Genomic DNA, 22,343 nt, shown 5'->3' with positions numbered 1-22,343 from the left:
ACGAGAACCAAAGCCAAAACTAAATTTAATTAGGTCATCAAAACCAAACCTAATTCGGAATCATGAGAACAGAAACCAAATTTGTTCACTTCAATTTTAATCGACCAAACCAAAAAAACAATCTTTTATTTTTTTTAATCTGTGTTTTTAAAAAAATAATACAATAAAATAATAAAAATATATCATTTTAATGATTACTAGTAAAATTGATTAAAATGACAACTAAACATTAGTTTTTTTAGATAAAAATAGTCTAAATTTTGTATATATGGCACCAAGGAGGTGCAATCCATGTACAAAACTATAGATCAGTTAGCACATCAATAACTTGCCCAAAATCATCCGACACGTAGAGATCGACCTAGCATTAGAGCCTTATGTAACCGATCTCTAATTCTAGACAAATTCCCCACACATCCATCAAATGCTCTACTGTTCCTTTCTTTCCACAACCCAAAAAATGGTTAGAGGTATAAGCTTTACAAGTTTTGATTTCTTGCATGTCCCATCCCAAGCCCCAAGTTCCTCCCTAACCAACCCCTGCCATTACCCAGTTTATGCCAAGAAGACTACAGATCATTGTCCAAATATTATCTAACATCGGACACCATAGGAGTAAATGGTTGCAAGATTCAACATTCTTCATGCACATATAACAAGCATTAGCCATGATATTGCCCCTTCTCATTAGTATATAAATAGTTAAAATACATTCCCGACTCACTTCCCAAGCAAAGAACGTCATTTTAGGAGAAGTGGTCATTTTCCATGTGTTGAATCGGAAATATAACATTCTCTCCATTATGCCTAACAAGATGGTTATAATAGGAGTTGACCGTGAACATTCCATTGTTCTTAAGCTTCCAGAACAACTTATCCTGTGTATCATTCAAATGCACGCTAGACAAAAGCTGAAGAAACACCATGAATTCATCAATCTCTCAACCATTAAGATTTCTGATCAGATACAAATTCCACCCACCCCTACCTTCCCTCTCTCTAAAGAATAAGAATTAAACATTGTAAAATTAATTAATCATAATCTGAAGTGACTAATACAAAAAATGCAAACCATATAATATTCAAAAACCAAACATAAAAGCAAGTTATTTAAGAGTCAAATTTCAAACATCAACTCATGCATATAATTCTGACATATGTTCCTAGATATTTTATTAGTTTTATAAAATATACCCAAAACATTTAAAGTTTTCCAAAAATAACTTCCGAAATTCAAATTTTCAGTAAAACCAAATTTTGGAACGTGAAAACTGAAAAAAAACCTGAATACCAAGATTTCTTGATCTGTAAAGTCGAAAACATAACAAACCGAACTGGATAGACTGAATTCCATATGGTTCGGTTCGACTTTGATTAACTAAACCAAAGTTACACTCCTAGGAACACACGATACTGGTTACGAGATCCACAACACTAATCTTAGGGCTCAATTATAAGGGCAATAAAGGAGTTACTAGCTCCAGTATTCTCCCACTGAAAGATTATACTAAGAGAAGTTCTATCCATTACCTGACTCTGTATGATGTCATAAAAAGCACCTCGCCTAGGATCCATGTTCAGATGAAAGGCCACAAGGGAGCTGGAAGAAGTATGTAATACTTACAAAGGTATTCGCCAAGAACTAAAGTGAAGAAAAGGAAACAAAAAAGCTGGATATTGTTTCAGCACTTTAGGAATCATTAAAATCTGAGGATATTAAACATCCTTGTAACATATAAAAAAAACTGATGAAGATACCCGCTTCGTTGGAGCATGGGTTACTGTATTTCATATAAATCAGCCGGTGAAAAAAACCACCATTTAATCCGAGTTGCATACTTCAATAACAAAAGAAAGAAGAGTTTGTTGTCCGCAGGCATTAAGAATCAAAGAAATTGTTTATTTAAAAAAAAAAGAATCAAAGAAATTTCAATGAGTGGATATACAGGGCATGTTTTATTCAATCCAGAAAGTTTCTAACTTTGCACGTAAGTGGTGCTGCTGTTAAGCATCACATGTGGCATTGAGCATTACCCAACATCTGAACAGTCTATTGTAGATTATGACAATTTCAAATTCTTGTTAGATGGAGAACTAGTTCCTTGTCTCCAGATTGTCCCAGATGTCCAAATAGTTTATCAACATAAGGAGCTTTCAGACTAACTCTTCTTTCTAGCATTAATTTTGCAAACTTTGTAGCTTCCACATAATGGTTCTGTTGATAAAGGCCTACTAACAGAATAGAATAAATATCAGAGTCAATGGCTAATAAGCCTTCCATCCTCTCAATGTCTTCATATAAGCAGAATGCATCAAGCATCCGTCCCTCGGAACAAAGTTGCTTGACCATAAGGCTACAAGCCACACTATCAGGTTTTAACCCAGTAGCTAACATCTCTTTAAACAGCTTCTCTGCCTCCTCAAACCTTTTGATACTTATCAAAGACAGCACAAGAGAACTATAGCATTCACTTTTTGAAACACCACCTCCAGCAACAACTTTATTGATCAATCTGTAAGCCTCCTTCACCTGCCCCTCTGCACAAAGCCCCTTCATCAGAGTGCTAACTGTAACACGATTTGGACTACACTGTTGAGCTTGCATTCTATCCAAGACTGCCAATGCCTCTATTGTTCTCCCCCTCTCGCAAAGAGTTTGAATCACAGAAGTATATGTGACAACATTTGGACTACACTCTCCACCTTCTTTCTCCATCTCTGATAACAACTCCATCGCCGTCTCCATATTACCAAACCTAAAAGTCCCCTCAAGAAGAGTGGAATATGCCACAACATTGGGCACACAGCCATGTTCCCTCATAACATTCAACAACCTACTAGCATCTTCCAATTTAGCCACATTGCAAAAGCCTTTGATCATTGATATATAGGTGACTACATCAGGATAAAGATCAATCAAACCCATTTCCCTCATCAGCTTGTCAGCCATATACATATCACCCTTCTCAATGAACAGCCTGATAACCACATTATATACAGTACTATCTGCAAGCAAATTGAATTCAGGCATTTTCCTCAGTACCCACAAAGCCTCATCAGCTATCCGAGCTTGTTTGCACAAATTCAAAACAACCTTAATTATCTTCACGCTAACCAGACACCCATCAGCCTTATATGCCTCAATAACATCCCTAACGATTTCTGGGTGTCTGTTAATTTTAAATAATCGACAAGCTTCGCTATAGATATATGAACTATGCCTATAATCCGACTGAAGGCCAGCCCATATGAAAAACCTGAGACCCATTTGAAATTGATTTGGATGACATCTACGTAAGACCTCCTTGACAGAAGTAGAATCCAATCTCACATTCAAAGAGGCCAGGGATTTTTCTATGTTGCCTTCGTTTATGTTTAGGCGAGCATACAATTTCTCTGCAACAGAGAAAGTGGTAAAATAAGAAGCGAAAATTTTAGGGGTTTGGGAGTGAATGGATAACGAAATGAATCGAAAGATTGGGGAAATCAACATGGGGGTGCAGAGAGACTAGAGCCTTTTCTGTTCCTCCTTGTATGGAAATGGTTAAACCCTAATAAGCCATGGCCAGAGGAAAAGAATGCTGGGAAACGAAGAAAACATTACCTGAACATGAGTAGGCGTTGAATGTTGAGTTTGGGGAGAGGAAGCTCTAGAAGCCCCCAACTTGTCCGAGTCCCAGTCGTCATTAGCAAGCTTGTTTCTTTTCTTTTTTTTTTTTTTTTTTTTTTTGTAATTTGTTCAATCCGTTGGATCTTGTAATTGGGTTAGAAGCAGGCCTGAAATCAAGCGGGAGACAAATTTATTAAAAAATAAAATATTTTCTTTTCTTTTTACTTTTAAGATTGTGATTGTAACGAACTCGAAAATTTAAAAAGAAATGTATATAATAATTTGAGTATGAAAGCGAAATAAAGGTTAAGGTTAACCTCTCTTACATAATAATTCGAAAGTACTAACAAACATCACGGAATAAATTTTTTGAAAAAAATACAAAAAATAGAAGAAAAAAAATAAAGCAAAACTATAAAGTATCTAGCATTTACTCATAGCATTCTTGCGGATCGGCTTAAGGAACCGGGTCCTCTTGATCTGAAATAATTAAATAAGGGATGAGTTACACTATTCCAGTAAGGACACCACAATATATCACCGTCACAAAAGTAAAGATTGGTAGAAAACCAAAAACAATCAATGGAGTACAAATTTTAAATCAATACATTCAATAAAATTAAAACCATTTTTTCTTTTCCTTACCCTTGGAGAACCTGCGAAAACAACCTATAAAGACAATGACATCATACAGATCATAACTTCATTCACGATCAGTAACACAGAACATATCATAAATTCATATTCATTAACAATAACTAATCATCACCGTTTCTCATTTCACCAGCCTACTAGTATCCATGGGGATTCATAGGGGTGTCCCTGCTACACGTGAACCCTTTTCCATTAACAATCTTAATTTCAGGATCGTCCCCATACCCCGTCTAGTGTAAGTGCCAAGACATTAAACCTCAATACCCCGTCCGGTATGAGGGTGAAACGGGCCATCCCCATACCCTATCCGGTATGAGCGCCAAATGACCAAGTCTTCATACCCCGTCTGGTATGAGACAACGTTCACAGTAGGGTTCCGTATGAACCCGGTCCGTCCACCATCTCCCAAGATATCTAATGAGATTGTCCTCTTATCCATTTATTAGATCACATCTCATTCCTATTTGTCCTTAGTCTCCATCACCAAATCAAGCATAAATACATAAACAAGTAACGTGCATCCAACAATGCAATTATATCTTAGATTCCTAAAATCAAACGGTAGTGAAGTAAGCAGTGATACATACGTTTAAAACTATAGAATAGATAAACCAGATACCATAATGCATCTAAACTGTAAAATAAATCAAACAGGAATCGACAGAGATTCCTCAGGTTGGCTATTTTTGACCCTTTTTGCCCGAATTCAGTCGAACTTGCACTGGTTCCTGTGAGAAAACACACTTTGGGCCCTCGGTGGGCTGAACAAAAGCAGAAAACCAAAACTTAACGGTGGTGGGGCCCTCCGGTGCGGCGGCTCATTCGGCTCACGTTGCGGTTGGATGTTTTGTTTCGATTAACCTGTAGAAAAGGGAACAGTGGTCACAACGGTGAAAACATCACATCAAACGGGAAACGGGAAGGGCCTCAATGGAGGCATTTTTTGAAACACCCTGCGGCGACGGCGCCGAGCTTCAGCGGTGGTTTCTGGCCAATCGGCCGGTTTTTTCACTCCGATTTGGCCATGGATGGGTTTAAAATTGAATTTTGTGTAAGAGGAGAAATTTTTACCTCGTTTCCCGATCGAAAATTGCTCCGGTACAGCGTCAGGTGGTGGCAGTCGACTCCCCAACGGCTGGGCTATCTTCTTCGGCGAGGGGCTCTGGTGGCTAGGGTTAGGGTTTGGGTGTGGATGGGGTTAATTATACCCATCCACTTTTGATCTGGGCCGTCCATCCTTTTTAATCTGGACTGTCCGATTGGGATTAAATAGGGAGTGAATCTGGACCGTTCATCGCGATTTAATCTGGATCATCCGTGCGCGATGTAATCTGGACCGTTCGTGCATATTTTTAATATGGGTCGTCTGTGTGCGCGGGAACGGATCTCAGCTGTTCGATCGCGCGCACGCGGATCGCCCACGTGGCTCCACCCCACGTGGCCTCCCGCGTCAGTGTCTCTGCCACCTGGTGCGTCCGGGTTGGTCGGGGCTGCTGACTAGGCAATTGACGTGGCGTAACTATTCTAAATTGTATTTTGACATCCGGTTTCTGATTTTTCTTTCAAAAATACCCCCATAACCCAAATTTTCACCCATTTTTTTCAAAATTATTTTCAATTAAATCCCTAATCAATTTTTTTTACCCTTATTATTATTATTATTTTCATTAAATTAAATAAATTAAATTAAAATCATAAAAATAATAATTATTTTTATTAAAAAATAATAATAATTAATAAAAATAAAAAATGAAATGTTGGGTGTTACAACTCTCCCACCCTCTCTATTTTTTCCCCGGAAAATCTTTAGAATTACCACTGCTTAGCTTTCAATTCGCCTCTGACCATCAAATGAAATGTGAATAACCCGTTTTCCTCTCTTTGAAAAGAGGGGCGCTTCTTATTCTGTCGGTGCTTGAAACTTAAAAGAAATTTTGTCATTCAAATTTATCTCTTACTCTCAATCGAACAGCTGGGGGTACTGGGCTCTAAAATCTGATTTTAGCTCCCATGTGGCCTCCCTTGGTATGTGGTTCTGCCATATGACCTTCACAAAAGATATCTCCCAGTTGCGGAGTAATCTATTCTCTTGATCCGCAATACCGATTGGTACTTCCTCATTGGATAAATCCTCATGGAGTGGAAGAGGTTTGTGGGCCAATACATGAAAGGGATCCAGGTTATACTTGCGTAGCATGGACACATGAAACACATTGTGGACCTTAGAAAGTTCTGGAGGCAGTGCTAGTCTGTAGGCGGTAGTACCAATCCTGTTTAAGACTTCAAATGGTCCAATGAACTGAGAGTTTAGTTTTCCCCTCTTGTCGAACCTAGTAATTCCCTTTAAAAGAGTGACCTTAAGGAACACTCGGTCGCCTTCCTCAAACGCTAAATCTCTCCTCTAGGTGTCCGCATAACTCTTCTGCCTGCTTTGAGCCGTCTGAATGTTCTTCTTGATCTTAACTATTTTGGATGTAGTCTCCTCTACCAGCTCCAGGTCGAACAATTTTCTATCGGCCACTTCTTCCCAAGAAATCGGCGATTTGCGTGGGCGCCCATATAATACCTCATACGAAGCCATGCTAATACTCGCTTGGTACCTGTTGTTGTAGGCGAACTCTATCAGGGGTAGATTGTAACGGCCCCGGAAATATTAAAATGAAATGAGTATTTAAATATATCAAATGCGGAAGCGAGATCAAAATTTCAGTTAACATCCCTTACACGAAAAACCAAAAACGTACTTAAAATATAAAAGATTAAACTAACTAAGAGAGAAACTCGAAAATAAAATTATGAGTATGACTACAGAGTCTCTAGGCATCCCCTTCGTCGTCCTCCTGCGGAACGGGCTCGGGAACCATGTCTTCCTGATCTGAAATGGTTAAATAAGGAGTGAGCTACACTAGCCCAGTAAGAACATCACGATATCTCACCGTCACGGAGGTAAAGGTGGGTAGAAAAACACAAAAAGACCAATGGAGCATAATTTACAACAAACTCGTTTATTAACATGAAAACCTTTACCATCCACTTACCTCGGTGGAATTTATGAAAACAATATAAGAAAAACAATAACATTATCATAATCATGGAATAATATAAGCTGTAAAACATAACACTTATCACTTCTCTTGTAATTCAATCATTGTACAACATATCTTTTTCTCATTTACCAGCCTACTAGTATCCGTGGGGGTCCATAGGGGTTCCGCTACCCGTTAACCTTTAACATTCATAATCAGTTTCCAGGGCCGTCCCCATACCCCGTCCGGTATGGGCGCCAAAACCATGAACCTCAATACCCCGTCCGGTATGAGGGTGAAACGGGCCGTCCCCATACCCCGTCCGGTATGGGCGCCAAAACCATAAACCTCAATACCCCGTCCGGTATGAAGGTGAAACGGGCCGTCCCCATACCCCGTCCGGTATGGGCGCCAAAACCATAAGATCTCCATACCCCGTCCGGCATGTGAGACCACAATCCCGGTAGGGTTCCCTACGGACCTGGTCCGTCCACCATCTCCCAGGATATCTAGTCAGGCTGACCCCCATAATACAATTATCAGTCTACACAATCTTTCATTTTCCTTTTCCTCAGTCAGCATCATCAATTCACATACAAACAAGCAAAACAGTAATTCATGCCAAACAGACAACATACAGTATCAGTTTTTCAGTCATTCAACCCATGATTAATAAAAACGTAGTATATGCACACAAATCTGTAAAATGAACACATCAAACCTCATTTTGCATTTAAAGCTGTAAACAGGCCAAATAACAGTAAATCACCAATCACACTAGACTCGGGCTCCATTAGCCACCTTAAGCAATTTCACACATTCGTTAATTCAAGAAATACCGTTTTATCATTTTGAACTTTAATACCTTGATAGGAAATAGGGTGAGGGGTCCTTACTCGTTTCGGGGTCCGAACACGGCTTCACGGTGCGCCTACAGGCTGTCCCTAATTTTCCCTGAATTTTTTCCGGAGAACTGAAACGCACTACTGGTACCTGCACGTGTTCCAAAAAAAATCCCAAATTAGGCCCAGGGCCTCTTTCGGCCCAAATCGCAACTCCGGCACGGCGGCGAGTCGCCTCGGGTTGGCTGTTTTCGGCCGTTTTCGGTCGAATTCGGCCACACTCGCATCAGTCCCTGTGAGAAAACAACCCTAGGGCCCTCGGGGGCCAAAAAATCACGGAAAAATGGAGCTTACCGGCGGCGGCGCTCTCGGGTGCGGCGGCTCTCCGGCGAGGTTCGTGTTTTGGTGATTCAGCTCTGGTCAACCTGTAGAGAAAAGAATGGTGATCACGGTGATATAAAAATTGCATCAAACGGAGGCCGGGAAGGGCCTCGTAGGAGGCAAAAACCGAGAGGGGGCGCGGCGGCGCCGCTGGTCTTCGGCCGCGTATTCCGGCCGTTTGGCCGGGATTTTGGCTTCGATTTGGCCATAGGAGGAATCAGCGTGGAAAAACAAGTCGGGGGTATGAAATTTACCTCGATCGGCGGTCGGAAATTTCCCCTGTGCGGCGGCGGGTGGCGGCGGTCGGCCTCTGGTTCGTTTTCTCCGGCGAGCGGCAGGCGGCTAGGGTTTGTGGTCTGGTGTGGGGGTTCTATTTATAACCCCTTGCCTTTTGATCTCAGCCGTCCATTTTGTTTTAATCTGGGCCGTTCGTTTTTGATTGAATCTGGGCCGTCTGTGCGATTGTATCTGGGCCGTCCGATCGCGCGATTGATCTGGGCCGTCGGATTTCACCCACGCGGATCGCCAACGTAGCTACCTTTCGGAGTGACGTGGTCTTGCCACGTGGCAGGCCCCGGTTGACCGGGACTGCTGACCGGGCCTGCTGACGTGGCTTTTTTTTTTTTTCCTCGTCCTCCTTTCCGGGTGCTACATAGATGGTCGTCCCAATGGCCTCCTGAGTTAAGGACACAAGCTCAGAGCATATTCTCAAGTGTAGGGATTGTCTTTTCTGACTGTTCATCAGTCTGATGGTGGAAGGCAGTACTGAGGGACAGCTTCGTTTCCATGACTTGCTGAAAACTACTCCAAAACTAATAAATGAACCTGGGGTCCCTGTCGGACACTACTGTCATTGGGACTCTATGCAATCTGACTAATTCTTAGATATACATTCTTGTCAACTTGTCCAAGGGATCGGTCATTTTGATGGCCAAAAAGTGGGAAGACTTGGTAAGCCAGTCAATAATTACCCAGATTGCATCATGTCCTGAGCGTGCCTTAGGTAACCTTATCACGAAGTCCATAGCGATATGTTCCCACTTTCACTCTAGGATTGGTAAAGGCTGAAGTAACCTGTTTGGGCGCTGATGCTCTGCTTTGACCTGCTGACATACTAAGCATTTAGATAAAAAGTCAGCTATGTTTCTTTTCATCTCATTCCACCAAAACTGAGGTCGCATGCTTTGATACATTTTAGTGCTTCTGGGATGCATGGAAAACTTTGAGCTATAGGCCTCTATCATGATGTCTCTCTTTAACTCATGTTACCTAAAACACACATTCTGTCCTGGAATCAGAGGAACCCATATTGGAGACTAGGAATTCTGAGCTAACTCCCTGCTCCGCATCGTTCTTGAGGGCTACTAGGGCGGGATCAGCTGACTGAGTTTTCCTTATTCTCTGGATTAACTCAGGCTAGACGGTCAGATGACCCAAATATGTGATTCTCATCAAGTCCTGAAGTCGAACCTATTGTATGGCCTGAATTTTCCTACATTCTGAAACCATCAAATGGGCTAAGATACATGCACTTTTTTTGCTGAGTGCATCGGCTACCACGTTGTCCTTATCTGAATGGTACAAGGTGTCACAATCGTAGTCCTTAAGAAGCTCTATCCACCTTCTCTGACGCATGTTGAGAACTTTTTGAGTGAATATATGTTTCAAACTCTTGTGATTGATATATGGCGCCAAGTCTTCAAGGCGTGTATGATTGCGGCAAGCTCTAAGTCATGGGTTAGATAATTTTTCTCATGACTCTTTAACTGTCTGGACCCATAGGCTATGACATTCCCATGCTGCATTAAAACACAACTCAGGCCTTGATATGAGGCATCACTATAAACTGTATATCCCCCCGATCCACTCGGTAATGGCAGCACAGGTGCAGTAGTCAGCCGCTTTTTTAGTTCTGAAAAGCTTCTTTCACAGTCCTCATTCCACTCAAACTTGGCATTCTTCTTTATAAGTCGGGTTAGGGGAGCAGCTAGACTAGAAAATCCTTCAACGAACCTGTGGTAATAGCCTATCATTCCCAGAAAGCTACGAATTTCTTTCACTAATGTCAATTTCTCCCACCCGAGCACTGCTTCAACCTTTTCAGGATTCATTTATACTCCATCCTTTGATATGATGTGTCCTAGGAAGGTGATATGCTCAAGCCAAAATCTACACTTACTCAACTTCACATACAACTTCTTTCTTCTGAGACCTGCAAAACCTGAGCTAGATGGTGAGCATGTTCCTCTCTGCTTTTTGAATAGACCAGAATATCGTTGGTTAGCCTAAATGGCATAACCAGGAACTCATAGTATCTGTACTTAGTTCTTAAAGCTGTGTTGGGGATGTCTTCTGTCTTTATTTTCACCTGATGGTAACCTGATCGCAAGTCTATTTTGGAGAACATCTGCGCACCCTGCAACTGATCGAAGAGGTCATCAATTTTGGGAAGGGGATACTTGTTCTTGATTGTGACCCTATTCAATCCTCTGTAATCAATACATAGTCTCAACGTTCCATCTCCCTTTATTGCAAAAGTGACTCTGGCACCCCAAGGGAACACATTACATCTGATAAAACCACTGTCTTGCAATTCAGTGATTTGTTTCCTCAGCTATTCCATCTTAACGCGGCTCATGCGGTAAGAAGCAACCGAAATAGGCTGGGTACCTGGCTGTAGATCTATGGTAAACTCGACTTCTCTATCCACTAACAGCCTGGGTAGTTCATTCGGAAACATATCTAGAAAGTCTTGAACTACCGGAATCTCTTGAATACAATTCTCTTTCTTAAGTTTGCTTATTTAGAGAAAACAGCAAGGTTAAGGTACTTGACGAATAAAAAAACTTACCATCAAGGAATAAGTACTAAATGATTTTATTAATTTGTAAATGGCTCCTCATTAGGAGGATTGAATACAACCTTCTTTTTAAAATAATCTACGGTGGCGTGATACGCTGCTAGCCAATTCATCCCTAAAATTAGATCAAAATCCCTCCTGTGTCTAATTCTATTAGGTCTACACTCAGTTTCCTATTTGTTATCTCTACGGCAGAAGCCCTGTAGACTACTTCTCCCAATAGTGTTACACTCCCAGCAGTAGACACAAATAACATTGAATTAAGTGTATCAGGTAATACATTAAATTTTGATGCAAAAATAGGTAAAAACAAATAAATGCGATGCACTAGTGTCAATCAAAATATGGGCAAGATGGTTACAAATAGTATATATCCTGTACCATGTCCGGGTCGGCTTCGGCATCTTGCTGGGTGATATTGTAAGCTCTGCCCTTAATAGGAGGTCTGTCCTGATTCTGGTTCCTTGAGCACTCTCTCGCATAATGTTGGGCACTACCACATATGCGACAGGTGTTGTTGAGGCGGTAGCAGGGTCGGTTCCCGTGATCCCTGCCGCAATGCTGACAGATCTTACCACGTCCTACCACTGGAGCCTGGATCACCAGCCTGGGTCTCTTGTTCTGTTGGACAGACACAGTAGGTGCTGGTATGCAGGGTGGAGCTGAGGGTCTGAGGTTGCCTGCTGCCTGAGGGAGGGTGTGGAAGCTCCTCTCCACCAGCTGTGCCTTGGCTAGAACGGTCGAACAGGTCTTGAGCTACTGCACGAACAAATACTGTATGATCTCTGGACAGAGGCCCCACTGGAATCTCCTAGCCTTCCTACCCTCATCGAACAGCGTCTCAGGGGAGTATCAGCCCAACTCTAGGAACTTACAAGTATATTCTGACACAATCATGTTCCCCTGGACCAAGTAGACGAACTCCATCTCCTTCAGATTTCGGCGATGCTCTGGGAGGTACTCTACATGAAAGGCTGCTAGGAACTGTTCCCAAGTAACTGGAATGGGCAGGGAGGGTCTACTCGAGTTCCCACCAGCGGTCTGCTTCTCTCACTAGCATGTAGGTAGCAAGTGTGACCTTTTGCTCAAAAGTCACCCCTAAGGTCTTGAAGGACTTCTCTATCTCTGCCAACCAGTACTTAGCATTTTTAAAAGAGGATCCCCTTACAAAAGTGGATGAGTTTAGTCTTTTATACCTCTCTATGTAGTCCGGGTCAATCATGGGAGGAATTGGGTCCCGTGGAAAAGGGATTGGGCCAGGCTGATGGTAGATTGGGGGGCCCTGTGGTGGTACTTGTTGATAAGGTGGGGGCACCAGATTATACTGTGGCGCTGGTACTGTGGAGAAGCAGGGTCGTACCGAGGTGGCTCAGGATCCTCTCGCTGCAGTGGTGGCTCAACCTGTGGCAGCAGGGGAGGGTCAGGTAGCTCCCTCCCCTCCTCTCGACCCTACTGGGCCGTAATGAGTCTTTCTAACATCTCGAATATCCTATCCACATCTTCCCTGAGCGAACCCTCCCGGGCTACTCGGTTTAATGGGGGGTCTTCTTCTTCTCATCTCTCTGTACCTGCATTTCACAAGGAATGGTTGAGTGATAATTCATTGTTTGGTGTTTCTCTAAGTATTACTGTGTAAGGGATGGGTCCGAGGAATGCGGCTCTGATACCAATTGTAACAGCTCCAGAAATTTAAAAAGAAATGCATATAATAATTTAAGTGCGGAAGCGAAATAAAGGGTAAGGTTAACATCCCTTACACGATAACTTGAAAGTACCAACAAATATCACGGAACAAATTCTCTGAAAGAAATACGAAAAAAGAAAAAAAATAAAGGAAACTATAAAGTATCTAGCATCTCCTCGTAGCCTTCTTGAGGATCGGGCTCGGGAACTGGGTCCTTCTTATATGAAATGGTTAAATAAGGGGTGAGCTACACTAGCCCAGTAAGGACATCACAATATATCGCCGTCACAGAAGTAAAGGTTGGTAGAAAACCAAAAACAACCAATGGAGCACAAATTTTAAACCAATACATTCAATAAAATTAAAACCATTTTTACCTTGTTTAGCGATCGGAAATTACTCTGGTACGGCAGCGAGTGGCGGCGGTCGGCTCCCCAATGGCTGGGCTGTCTTCTCCGGCGAGGGGTTCTAGTTGCTAGGGTTAGGGTTTGAGCGCATATGGGGTTATTTATACTCATTCGCTTTTGATCTGAGCCGTTAATCGTTTTTAATCTGGACCGTCCGATTGCGATTAAGTAAGAAGTGAATCTGGACCGTTCATCGCGATTCAATCTGGACCGTCCATGTGCGATTCAATTTGGGGCATCCGTGCGTGATGCAATCTGGGTCGTCCGTGCGCGCAGGAAAGGATCTCAACCATTCGATCGCGCCCATGCGGATCTCCCACGTGGCTCCGCCCCGCGTGGCCTCTCGCATCAGTGTCTTTGCCACCTGGCGCGCCCTGGTTGGTCGGAGCTACTGATCGGGCAGCTGATGTGGTGTAACTTTTCTAAATTACGTTTTGACTCCCGATTTCTGATTTTTCTTTCAAAAATACTCTCAGAACCTAAATTTTTACCCCTTTTCTCCAAAATTATTTTCAATTAAATCTCTAACCAATTCTTTTACCCTTTTTATTATTATTATTATTATTATTATTATTATTATTATTATTTTCTTTAAATTAAATTAAAATTAAATAAATTAAATTAAAATCATATAAATAATAATTATATTTATATAAAAATAATAGTAATAATTAATAAAAATAAAAAATGAAATATTGTGTGTTACAATGGTTGTTTTTTCAATCTACCAGTTGAACTTAGTGGAGACATACTGACTCCGAAAGCACTATCTTGAAAAGGCATAATAAGAATTTCTAGTGTTATTCTCTATAAGCATGTAATGTCTTACACAGAATAAAATGATCATTTATAATTTTTTGAACTTGACAATAATATTACAATTGTTACCTCCTTTGTTATTTTCAACATCGATACTCTTATTGTTACTATTGTTACTGTTGTTTCTCCTGTAGCTATTATTGTTTATCATTATCTTCTCGTTAAAGTCGTTAATGTCATCTTTATTACCACTGTTATTGATAACTATTTTATTGATATTATTATCATTATTGTTATCACTATTATCGCTCTTACTACATTATTGTTGTTTCTAGTAATATTAACGATACTCACTATTATTGTACATATTGTCTTTTCCTCCATTGCTTTTACCACCAATCATTGCTACCTATCTTATCATTGTAATCACAATTATTTTTATCACCGTTGTTGCCATAATTTTTGTCACCACTAGCACTTGTTGTCACCACCATTTCATCTTTATTATAATTGTTATCATCATTAGCACTGTCATTATTACTATTATTGTCATTTATATTGTTGTAACTATTATCATCGTATTATCATTAATGTCATTACTAGAGTCAATATTTTCTCTATTGTTGTTGTTATTATCATTTCATTATTCCTACCACTTACTAATTATTAATATTTAAATAAAAAAATGATAATATATATGATCTTTTATGCCATACTATTTATTTTCTTAATCAAATATCTCAAACATTTAGTATGATAAAATTGTTATCAATGAATAATTTAACCAATCCTACCCAACCCAACTCTACAAAATCCAAGTATCAAAACATGGTTAATGTTTAGATTTAAGAAAATGAGAGAAAGAAAAGAAGAATAAGAGATGAATTGTTCACATTTTTTTTTTAAAAAAATAACTTATTTAGATATAAAGTAATAATTGTAAAGAAAATAAAGTAATAGTACTTACTTAGCATCCTTTTTTTCTTGAAACTCTATCTTTTACATTCAAGAAATTTGAACAAGGGGCAGGAATAAGGAAGGGAAAGAAGTTAAAAATTTTATTGGGAAATTTAATTTTTAAAAACAAAAACTCGTATTCCACAAAAGAAAAATATTATCGATCATTTTTTTATAATTACTATTTTTTTTTGTTCATAAAATTAAACAAAAAGATATTGCAACAACAATTTATTTACTTTATTTATTCAAAATTTAGTTATCAAAACAACAAAAATACTCTTTCTTCTCTCATTTAAAAACTAAACAATTTTAATTTTTCTTTCTTTTCTCTCCATGAACAAATTGGGTTAATTACTTTTATTTGTAGAATAAAAATATAATTATGATAACATGAATGGTTATAAATTATTATTAAAATATTTATGTTTTTGCTAGGTCAGATACTGTGCAATCAATCGCATAAATCTAAAACCTAATACATTAATATTGTTTTTATGATTCGACAAAGATTAATACTATTTGTGTCAATAACAGAACATTAAATTAATTTATGTAATTTTTTATTTTTTTTAATTTTAATTTAGTATAAAAATGAAGAAAATTTGATGAAAGATGAAATTGAAAACGATTTTGGAAAAAATGGGTAAAAATTTGGGTTTTGATGATATTTTTGAAAGAAAAATTGAAAAATATGGGTCAAAATACAATTTAAAAAACTTGTGCCACGTAGGATGCCCGGTCAGCAACCCAGGCGAACTAAAACGTGCCTTGTGAAAAAAAACGCTGATGCGGTGCCACGCAGGAGGCCACACAGGCGATCCACGTGCCCACGACTGAATGGTCTAGATCTGTTCCCGCGCGCACGAACGACCTGGATGCGTTCCCTCTCCAAACACGATCGGATGACACAAATTAGATCGCGATGAAAGACCTAGATTAGATCGCGATGAACGGTCCAGATTCACTCCCTACTTAATCATGATCGGACGATCCAGATCGAACGTGGTGGACGACCCAAATTAAATGGAAACGGATATAAATAACCCTCTCACACCAAATCCTAACCTTAGCTGCCAGACACCCTCGCCGGAGAAGAAGACCCCGCCACCGGGAAGGAGAGTCGCCGCCACCAGCCGTCGTGTCGGAGCTACTTTCGACCGTCAAAAATGGTAAAAATTTCCCCCTTTACTCGAAATTGAATTTTAAACACCACCATGGCCAAATCAGAGCAAAATGACTGATCAATTATTCGAAAATTGAGGACAAACTAGAGCAGCACTACCGTGGGGAATTTCACAAAACGCCTCTGATGAGGCCCTTCCGATTCCCGTTTGACGTAATTTTTCCACCACTATGATCACCGTTTCCTTCTCTATGGGTTGACCGGAGCAAAACACCGAACTGCGATGTGAGCCGAAGGAGCCGCCGCACCGGAGAGCCCGCCACCGGTGAATTTTGGTTTTTTGTATTTTGTCGGCTAACTGAGGTTCCTTAACATATTTTCTCGTAGGGATCAATACAAAATCGGTCGAATTCAGCCAAAAATGACCGAAAACAAACGACCCGAGGTGGACTGCCATCGCGGGTGGCGGCCTCGTCGCCGGAGCACGACGAACAGTCACCGTGCCGAAATTCCAAAATTAGCTAAAATAGGGCCCTGATACTGATTTTGGGTTTTTGGCACATTTATAGGTACTCATACCGCGTTTTAATTTCTGAAAAAAAATTCAGGGAACCCAAGGACCGCCAGTAGGTGCAGTCAACAGTTTAACCTTTCAGACATCAAATTGAGTAAGAATTCTTCACCTTATTTCCTGTTATGGAATTACAGTTTAATTAATAATAATACGGTAGTTTTTATAAATTAAAAATATTCATAATTAATTACATGTTACTAATAGAGCCAGAACCGGTTACTTATGACTGTTTACTATGTTTAACTGATATCTTGATTTTACAGTTTTAATGCATAATAATATCTAATTTATCAATTTTATGTTCTAAATGTATGTATTGCTGCCTTACGTGACTAATGTTAAATTAAAAAAGCGAGATATGAATTCATTCCTTGATGCATATTTGTTTGTTAATGTGATTACGGTTGAATTGAAAAATAGAGACTAAGGAAAAAAACAGAAAATAGTGTGATTAAGTGAATGGATGAAATGACAGCCTTACTTGATATTTTGAGAAATGGTGGACGGACCAGATACAATAGGAAACCCTACAGTGAACGTTGTTTCATATCAGACGAGGTATCGAGACTTGGTAATTTGGCACTCATACCGGACAAAGTATGAGAACGGTCCGTTTCACCCTCATACCGAACGGAGTATTGAGGTTTAATAGTTTGGCGCTCGTACCAAATAGAGTATAGGGACGGCCCTTTAATTGAGAATGTTAAAGGAAATAGTTTACGCATAGCGGGGATATTCCCATGAATCCACATGGATACCAGCAGACTGATGGAAAAGGGACGGTGGTTGTTTAATTTATTGAATATTGATTTATAATGTGTGCATGTTACTAATTGCATATAAAATCATCATAAGTGTTATGTTATTATCTCTATAGGTTGTTTTTATAAATCTCACTGCGATAAGTGGACGGTAAATGATTTTATTATTAATAAATGTATTTGTTTAATTAAGTGCTCTATTAGTTGTTTTAATTTTCTACCAACCTTCATTTATGTGTCGGTGAGTAGTGTGATATTCTTACTGAGCTAATGTAGCTCATTTCTTATTTAACTATTTCATATCAAGAGAATCAGGATCCAGAACCCAATCCACAAGAGGGTTGCGAGTAGAATACCAATTTTATTTATTTTTCGTTTGTTTCTTCAATTTTTTTTTTTTGTATTTCCTTCAAAATGGTAATTTCCGTAACACTATTTGGGACATTAAGTTTATGTATAAATAATGTGAACCTTAACTATTTATTTCGCTTCCGCACTAGATTCATAATTTATTTCCTTTGAAACTTCTGGGGTCGTTACAAGAATCATTGCTTTAGTTACAATGATGATTTTTTTTTTTATTTGTGCATGACTATAATTGATAAATTTTAAAATTTTAAGTACTTAGTAGGGCTTTAGAATCAGAACTTATGAATTTTAAATCAAATATTCAATAAGTATTATAGACATCTCATTTGAATCGTGTTGCTACGTTCTTGTTAGTTGATAAATTAACTCAATCCATAGTTAAGCTATGGTTAATGTAAATAAATAGATAAAATTGGTTTACAACTTATTTCTATATTTTATAATTTTCTAGCAGTACAAACAATATGTGTTCTTTTCTTTGGTAACATGGTATTGGAACAAATGAAAATTCAAGATTTCAAGTAAAGAATTCTTGATTTTTTTTTTTTTTTTTTATTGATTTTGATGTACGTATTGATTGATATTTTGTCTTTAACTTTTTGTTTCTTTTGAAATTAAACTTTTTGTATCAATTCATGACAAATCCTAAAATCCATCTTCATATACATAAAAGAGATTTAATTATATACCCTTCTCAATATTGACATCTAATTACAAGGCTTTTATATTTGTGTTTGTTAAAGTTTAGAATCACTTATGCAGGGCACAAGCTTAATTCAATTCGTTTCTCAGCTCGTGAGCTCATCTTAAAGTATCTCATCCATCTCCTTTGTTACGTTAAGCCAAAACTAGGACAATACTTATTTCTTTCATCCTTATCTCTCTTAAAGTTACAAGCTTTTTATTATATTGACCGGACAGCATGTGTAGATTCTAGAAAGTCAATTACTAGTTATTATGTTTTTCTGGGAGATATCTTGATATTTTAGAAAGCCAAGAAGTAATTTACAACTTCAAAATCTTACCACATCTAATGAATTAATCTGGATTTAGCTGCTTCTACGTAACTTTCAGACTCATGTTCCATCTCCAGCACTCATCTTTTGTGATAAGCAGGTTGTAATTTATATTGTCGTAAATCCTATCTTCATGAGCATATTAAGCACATTGAAATTATTGTCATTTTGTTGTTTCCAGAGCTGTCAAACTCATGTCTATCCGATCTAAAAAAAACCAGTTAAGTAAATATGTTTGTTAAGCCATTATTTTTAACTATTTTGCTTTCATTACTGTCCAAGATGATTGTTCAGAATCTTTATAGTCCATCGAGAGAGGAACATGTTAGACAAGTGGCACTAGTCACTTGTCGTTAGTCGTGGTTAACGTAAATATGTATATAAAATCGGTGTACAATTTATTTCTATATTTTATAATTTTCTAACAATATAAAAAATATGTTTTCTCCTCTTTGATAACATCAACTTATAAATCAAAATTTACAATTAATTTCTTTAGAACAAGGATAGAAAAGTAAAAAAAAAAAAAAAAAAAAAACTTTCGGATATAATAGACATAGATTGCATAATCTAACATCGAAGTTTCTAACATTAGTTTATTTGACGAAATACTTAATCTAAATATACCACTTAATTGAGTTAAACTAATTAATTAGGCAGATTAGAAATCTCTAGAGTTGACAAAGCTTCTTATTCTTTTTGTTGTTGGCCTTAGTTTAATATTTATTTAACAAGAAGAATAAAGAATAAATCATTAAATTAAGTGTACACATACAGATCACTGCGTACACTTCAAGAGCATCTAAAACACCTTCTGGAAAAACTTAGACAAATAAAAAGTTATTTTTAGAAAAAATAATCTCAGAAAGAAATAATAAAAGAAGACAAAATTATGATAGGGTTAAAATATATATATATGTACATATATGTGTGTGCTGAATTTTAAGTTAAGGTTATTTATTTATTTTGATTTGAAATATATTTTATCAATCTCCTCAAAAAGCTAGCGTATGCACTCCAAAAGAAGAATCCTCACCACCTCCACGCAACCTATTTGCTCCTTCCACCACAACATCCTCTTTTCATATTCTTTCATTTTTAACTTTTTTTGTGATCTAAAAATAAAGTTTTTGAGTATTAACATGGGAAAAACCATCAAAGGTAATTAATTAATTGTATTAATAGTATATAGTGGAGTTGCCGATTGAAGAAAAATGAGGGTAAAATGAGAGAGGACCAGAAGCAAAATGAAGAAGAATAAAGAATCAAAACCAGAACCCTAAACCTCTCTTTCCTTTCCTCTTTCTTCCCTTTACTTAACCCTTAAGTCTTCTCTTCTTCTCCTCCTCCTCCTCCTCCTCCTCCTCTTATTATTCCCCTTAACGCAGAAACAGACATTTTTAACCCATTTAAAAAGTACTTCTGTACATTTTCTTTCTCTTCTTCAATGGCAGAAACAGCCTCCTATACCAAGCACCGAACAACAGTCAAAGACCAAATTCAACCAAACCCAAGTAAGTTTTACAATGCTAACTTTCTCTGCAAAGGGTTTCTTATTATAATCTTCTTAGTTATACTCCCTCTGTTCCCCTCTCAAGCCCCTGAATTCATCAACCAAACTTTACTCACACGGAGCTGGGAGCTTCTCCACCTTCTTTTCGTCGGAATAGCTGTCTCCTACGGGCTGTTCAGCCGGCGAAACGACGATTCTCAGAAGGAAAACAACCACTCCAAGTTCGATAATGCTCAGTCCTACGTGTCTAGATTTCTTCAGGTATCCTCTGTTTTTGATGAAGAGAATGAAAACTTATCTGGTTGTGATGAGAACAAGGTGCAAACATGGAGTAACCAATATTATAGGAATGATCCTGTTGTTGTTCTTGAGGAACAGAGAGCTACTAGTTTTAGAAAAGGGGAGAAGCCTTTGCTTTTACCTGTCAGAAGCTTGAAATCGCGTGTTTTAGACGCGGATGTTTCAGAAACTAGCAGAGAATCTAATCTTTCATCTTCTTGTATTAGTAGGTCTAATTCTAATTTAGGGTCTAAAAGGTTTTCCAGCAATTCAAGTAAAGATAAAAGTGGGGATTTAGGAGGGTTGGATTATGGGAATGTGGAGAAGAAGGGTAGTGAAAATGTTGTGCTTCCTTCACCAATTCCATGGAGATCAAGATCAGGAAGAATGGAAGTGAAGGAAGATATTATTAACTGCTCTCGTCTGCATACTCAACTTTCTCCAATGGCGGAAACTGGGTTTGACAGGCTTGAATCTGGATCAATTAAGCCTCAAACATCTCGCTCATCTCAACCCATTTCCACATCTTCTTCAATGAAAATTTCTCTTTCTCCATCTTCCTCCAAGAAGTTATCTCCCTCTTTGTCAATGGAATCACAAGGCAAGACTGCTGAGGATTCAGTGAGGAAAAAGAGCTTTTACAGGTCATCTCCAGCCCCCCCTCCTCCTCCTCCTCCTCCACCTCCACCATTCATGGTTAACAAGTCTGTTGAACGTCTATCAATGGGGAACTCAACTAGGACAGTTAAACCAAGTGACTCGACCATTGCAGGAAGAAAATACAGAGATGATGAAGATGAATTCAGTGGTATAGCCGAAGAAAGAATGAAGGAAACTAATCAATCCGCTAGGAAAACAGTGCGATTCAGTCAAACATCGTACGAAACCGAAGAGTTGAATCCGGGTTTTATCCCAAATAAGAAATTCATGGAATTTCCAGAAGAAGAGAATCAAGAGTTCCTAGAGAAAGCAACCATGGAAACCGATGATGACTTGGTAACAGAAGATGATGATGAAGAGGACGAAGACAATGAAGACGATACCAGAGCAAGTTACTTTGCTTCCCGTATGGTAGGAAGCAGCTCAAACCAGGAAGAAAGAGGTTCAAAAAATGTGAGTGATGGAGGCCCAGATGTGGACAAGAAGGCTGATGAATTCATAGCAAAATTCAGAGAACAAATCAGGCTGCAACGAATCGAATCAATCAAGAGATCAAGTGATCAGATTAGTAAAAAATCTTTGAGGTAGAAATCTTGAAGATTCTTCCTTAATCTTGAAAACAAAAAGGTTTTTTATTTGAATAGTAACAGGATTTGGTGTTTGAAACTGTTTGTTTTCTCTTGATGTGCTTACAGATTTATTATGAATACCAAACATTAAGGCCAATGTATAGAAAGAAAGACACCATGTTTCTACTCTCTCTTTCAACTTGCTGTCTTTGCCTTTACATTCTTGTAATGGAAAAGATTGGTTTTTTTCTTAACATTATTAATAATAACATCTTAAGTCTCTTATTCACTAACTA

General features: G+C 38.6%; 2 protein-coding genes across 4 annotated transcripts; one reads left to right on the top strand and one right to left on the bottom strand.

The window, feature by feature from the left end:
* Window positions 1–1,933: 1,933 nt before the first annotated feature.
* On the bottom strand, window positions 1,934–3,759 carry LOC110811468 (Tetratricopeptide repeat (TPR)-like superfamily protein). Of its 2 annotated transcripts, XM_022037986.2 has the most exons (2): window positions 3,605–3,759; window positions 1,934–3,396 (listed from the first exon to the last, which is right to left on the bottom strand). In XM_022037986.2, the coding sequence occupies exon 2, from the start codon at window positions 3,266–3,268 to the stop codon at window positions 2,072–2,074; it is 1,197 nt and encodes a 398-aa protein (XP_021893678.1). In that variant the 5' UTR covers window positions 3,269–3,396; window positions 3,605–3,759; the 3' UTR covers window positions 1,934–2,071. The 2 variants fall into 2 exon arrangements, with proteins under 2 accessions (XP_021893678.1, XP_021893677.1); XM_022037985.2 differs by having other exon boundaries at window positions 1,934–3,708.
* A 16,460-nt stretch (window positions 3,760–20,219) lies between these two features.
* LOC110811453 (uncharacterized) lies at window positions 20,220–22,343 on the top strand. 2 transcript variants are annotated; one of them, XM_088217680.1, is made up of 2 exons: window positions 20,220–20,540; window positions 20,625–22,343. In XM_088217680.1, the coding sequence occupies exons 1-2, from the start codon at window positions 20,474–20,476 to the stop codon at window positions 22,064–22,066; spliced, it is 1,509 nt and encodes a 502-aa protein (XP_088073806.1). In that variant the 5' UTR covers window positions 20,220–20,473; the 3' UTR covers window positions 22,067–22,343. The 2 variants fall into 2 exon arrangements, with proteins under 2 accessions (XP_088073806.1, XP_088073805.1); XM_088217679.1 differs by having other exon boundaries at window positions 20,222–22,343.

Source organism: Carica papaya, chromosome 4, assembly GCF_054855325.1.
Source record: "Carica papaya isolate Zhongbai chromosome 4, ASM5485532v1, whole genome shotgun sequence".
Taxonomy (NCBI): domain Eukaryota; kingdom Viridiplantae; phylum Streptophyta; class Magnoliopsida; order Brassicales; family Caricaceae; genus Carica; species Carica papaya.
This window is presented reverse-complemented; position numbering and strand designations above follow the sequence as displayed.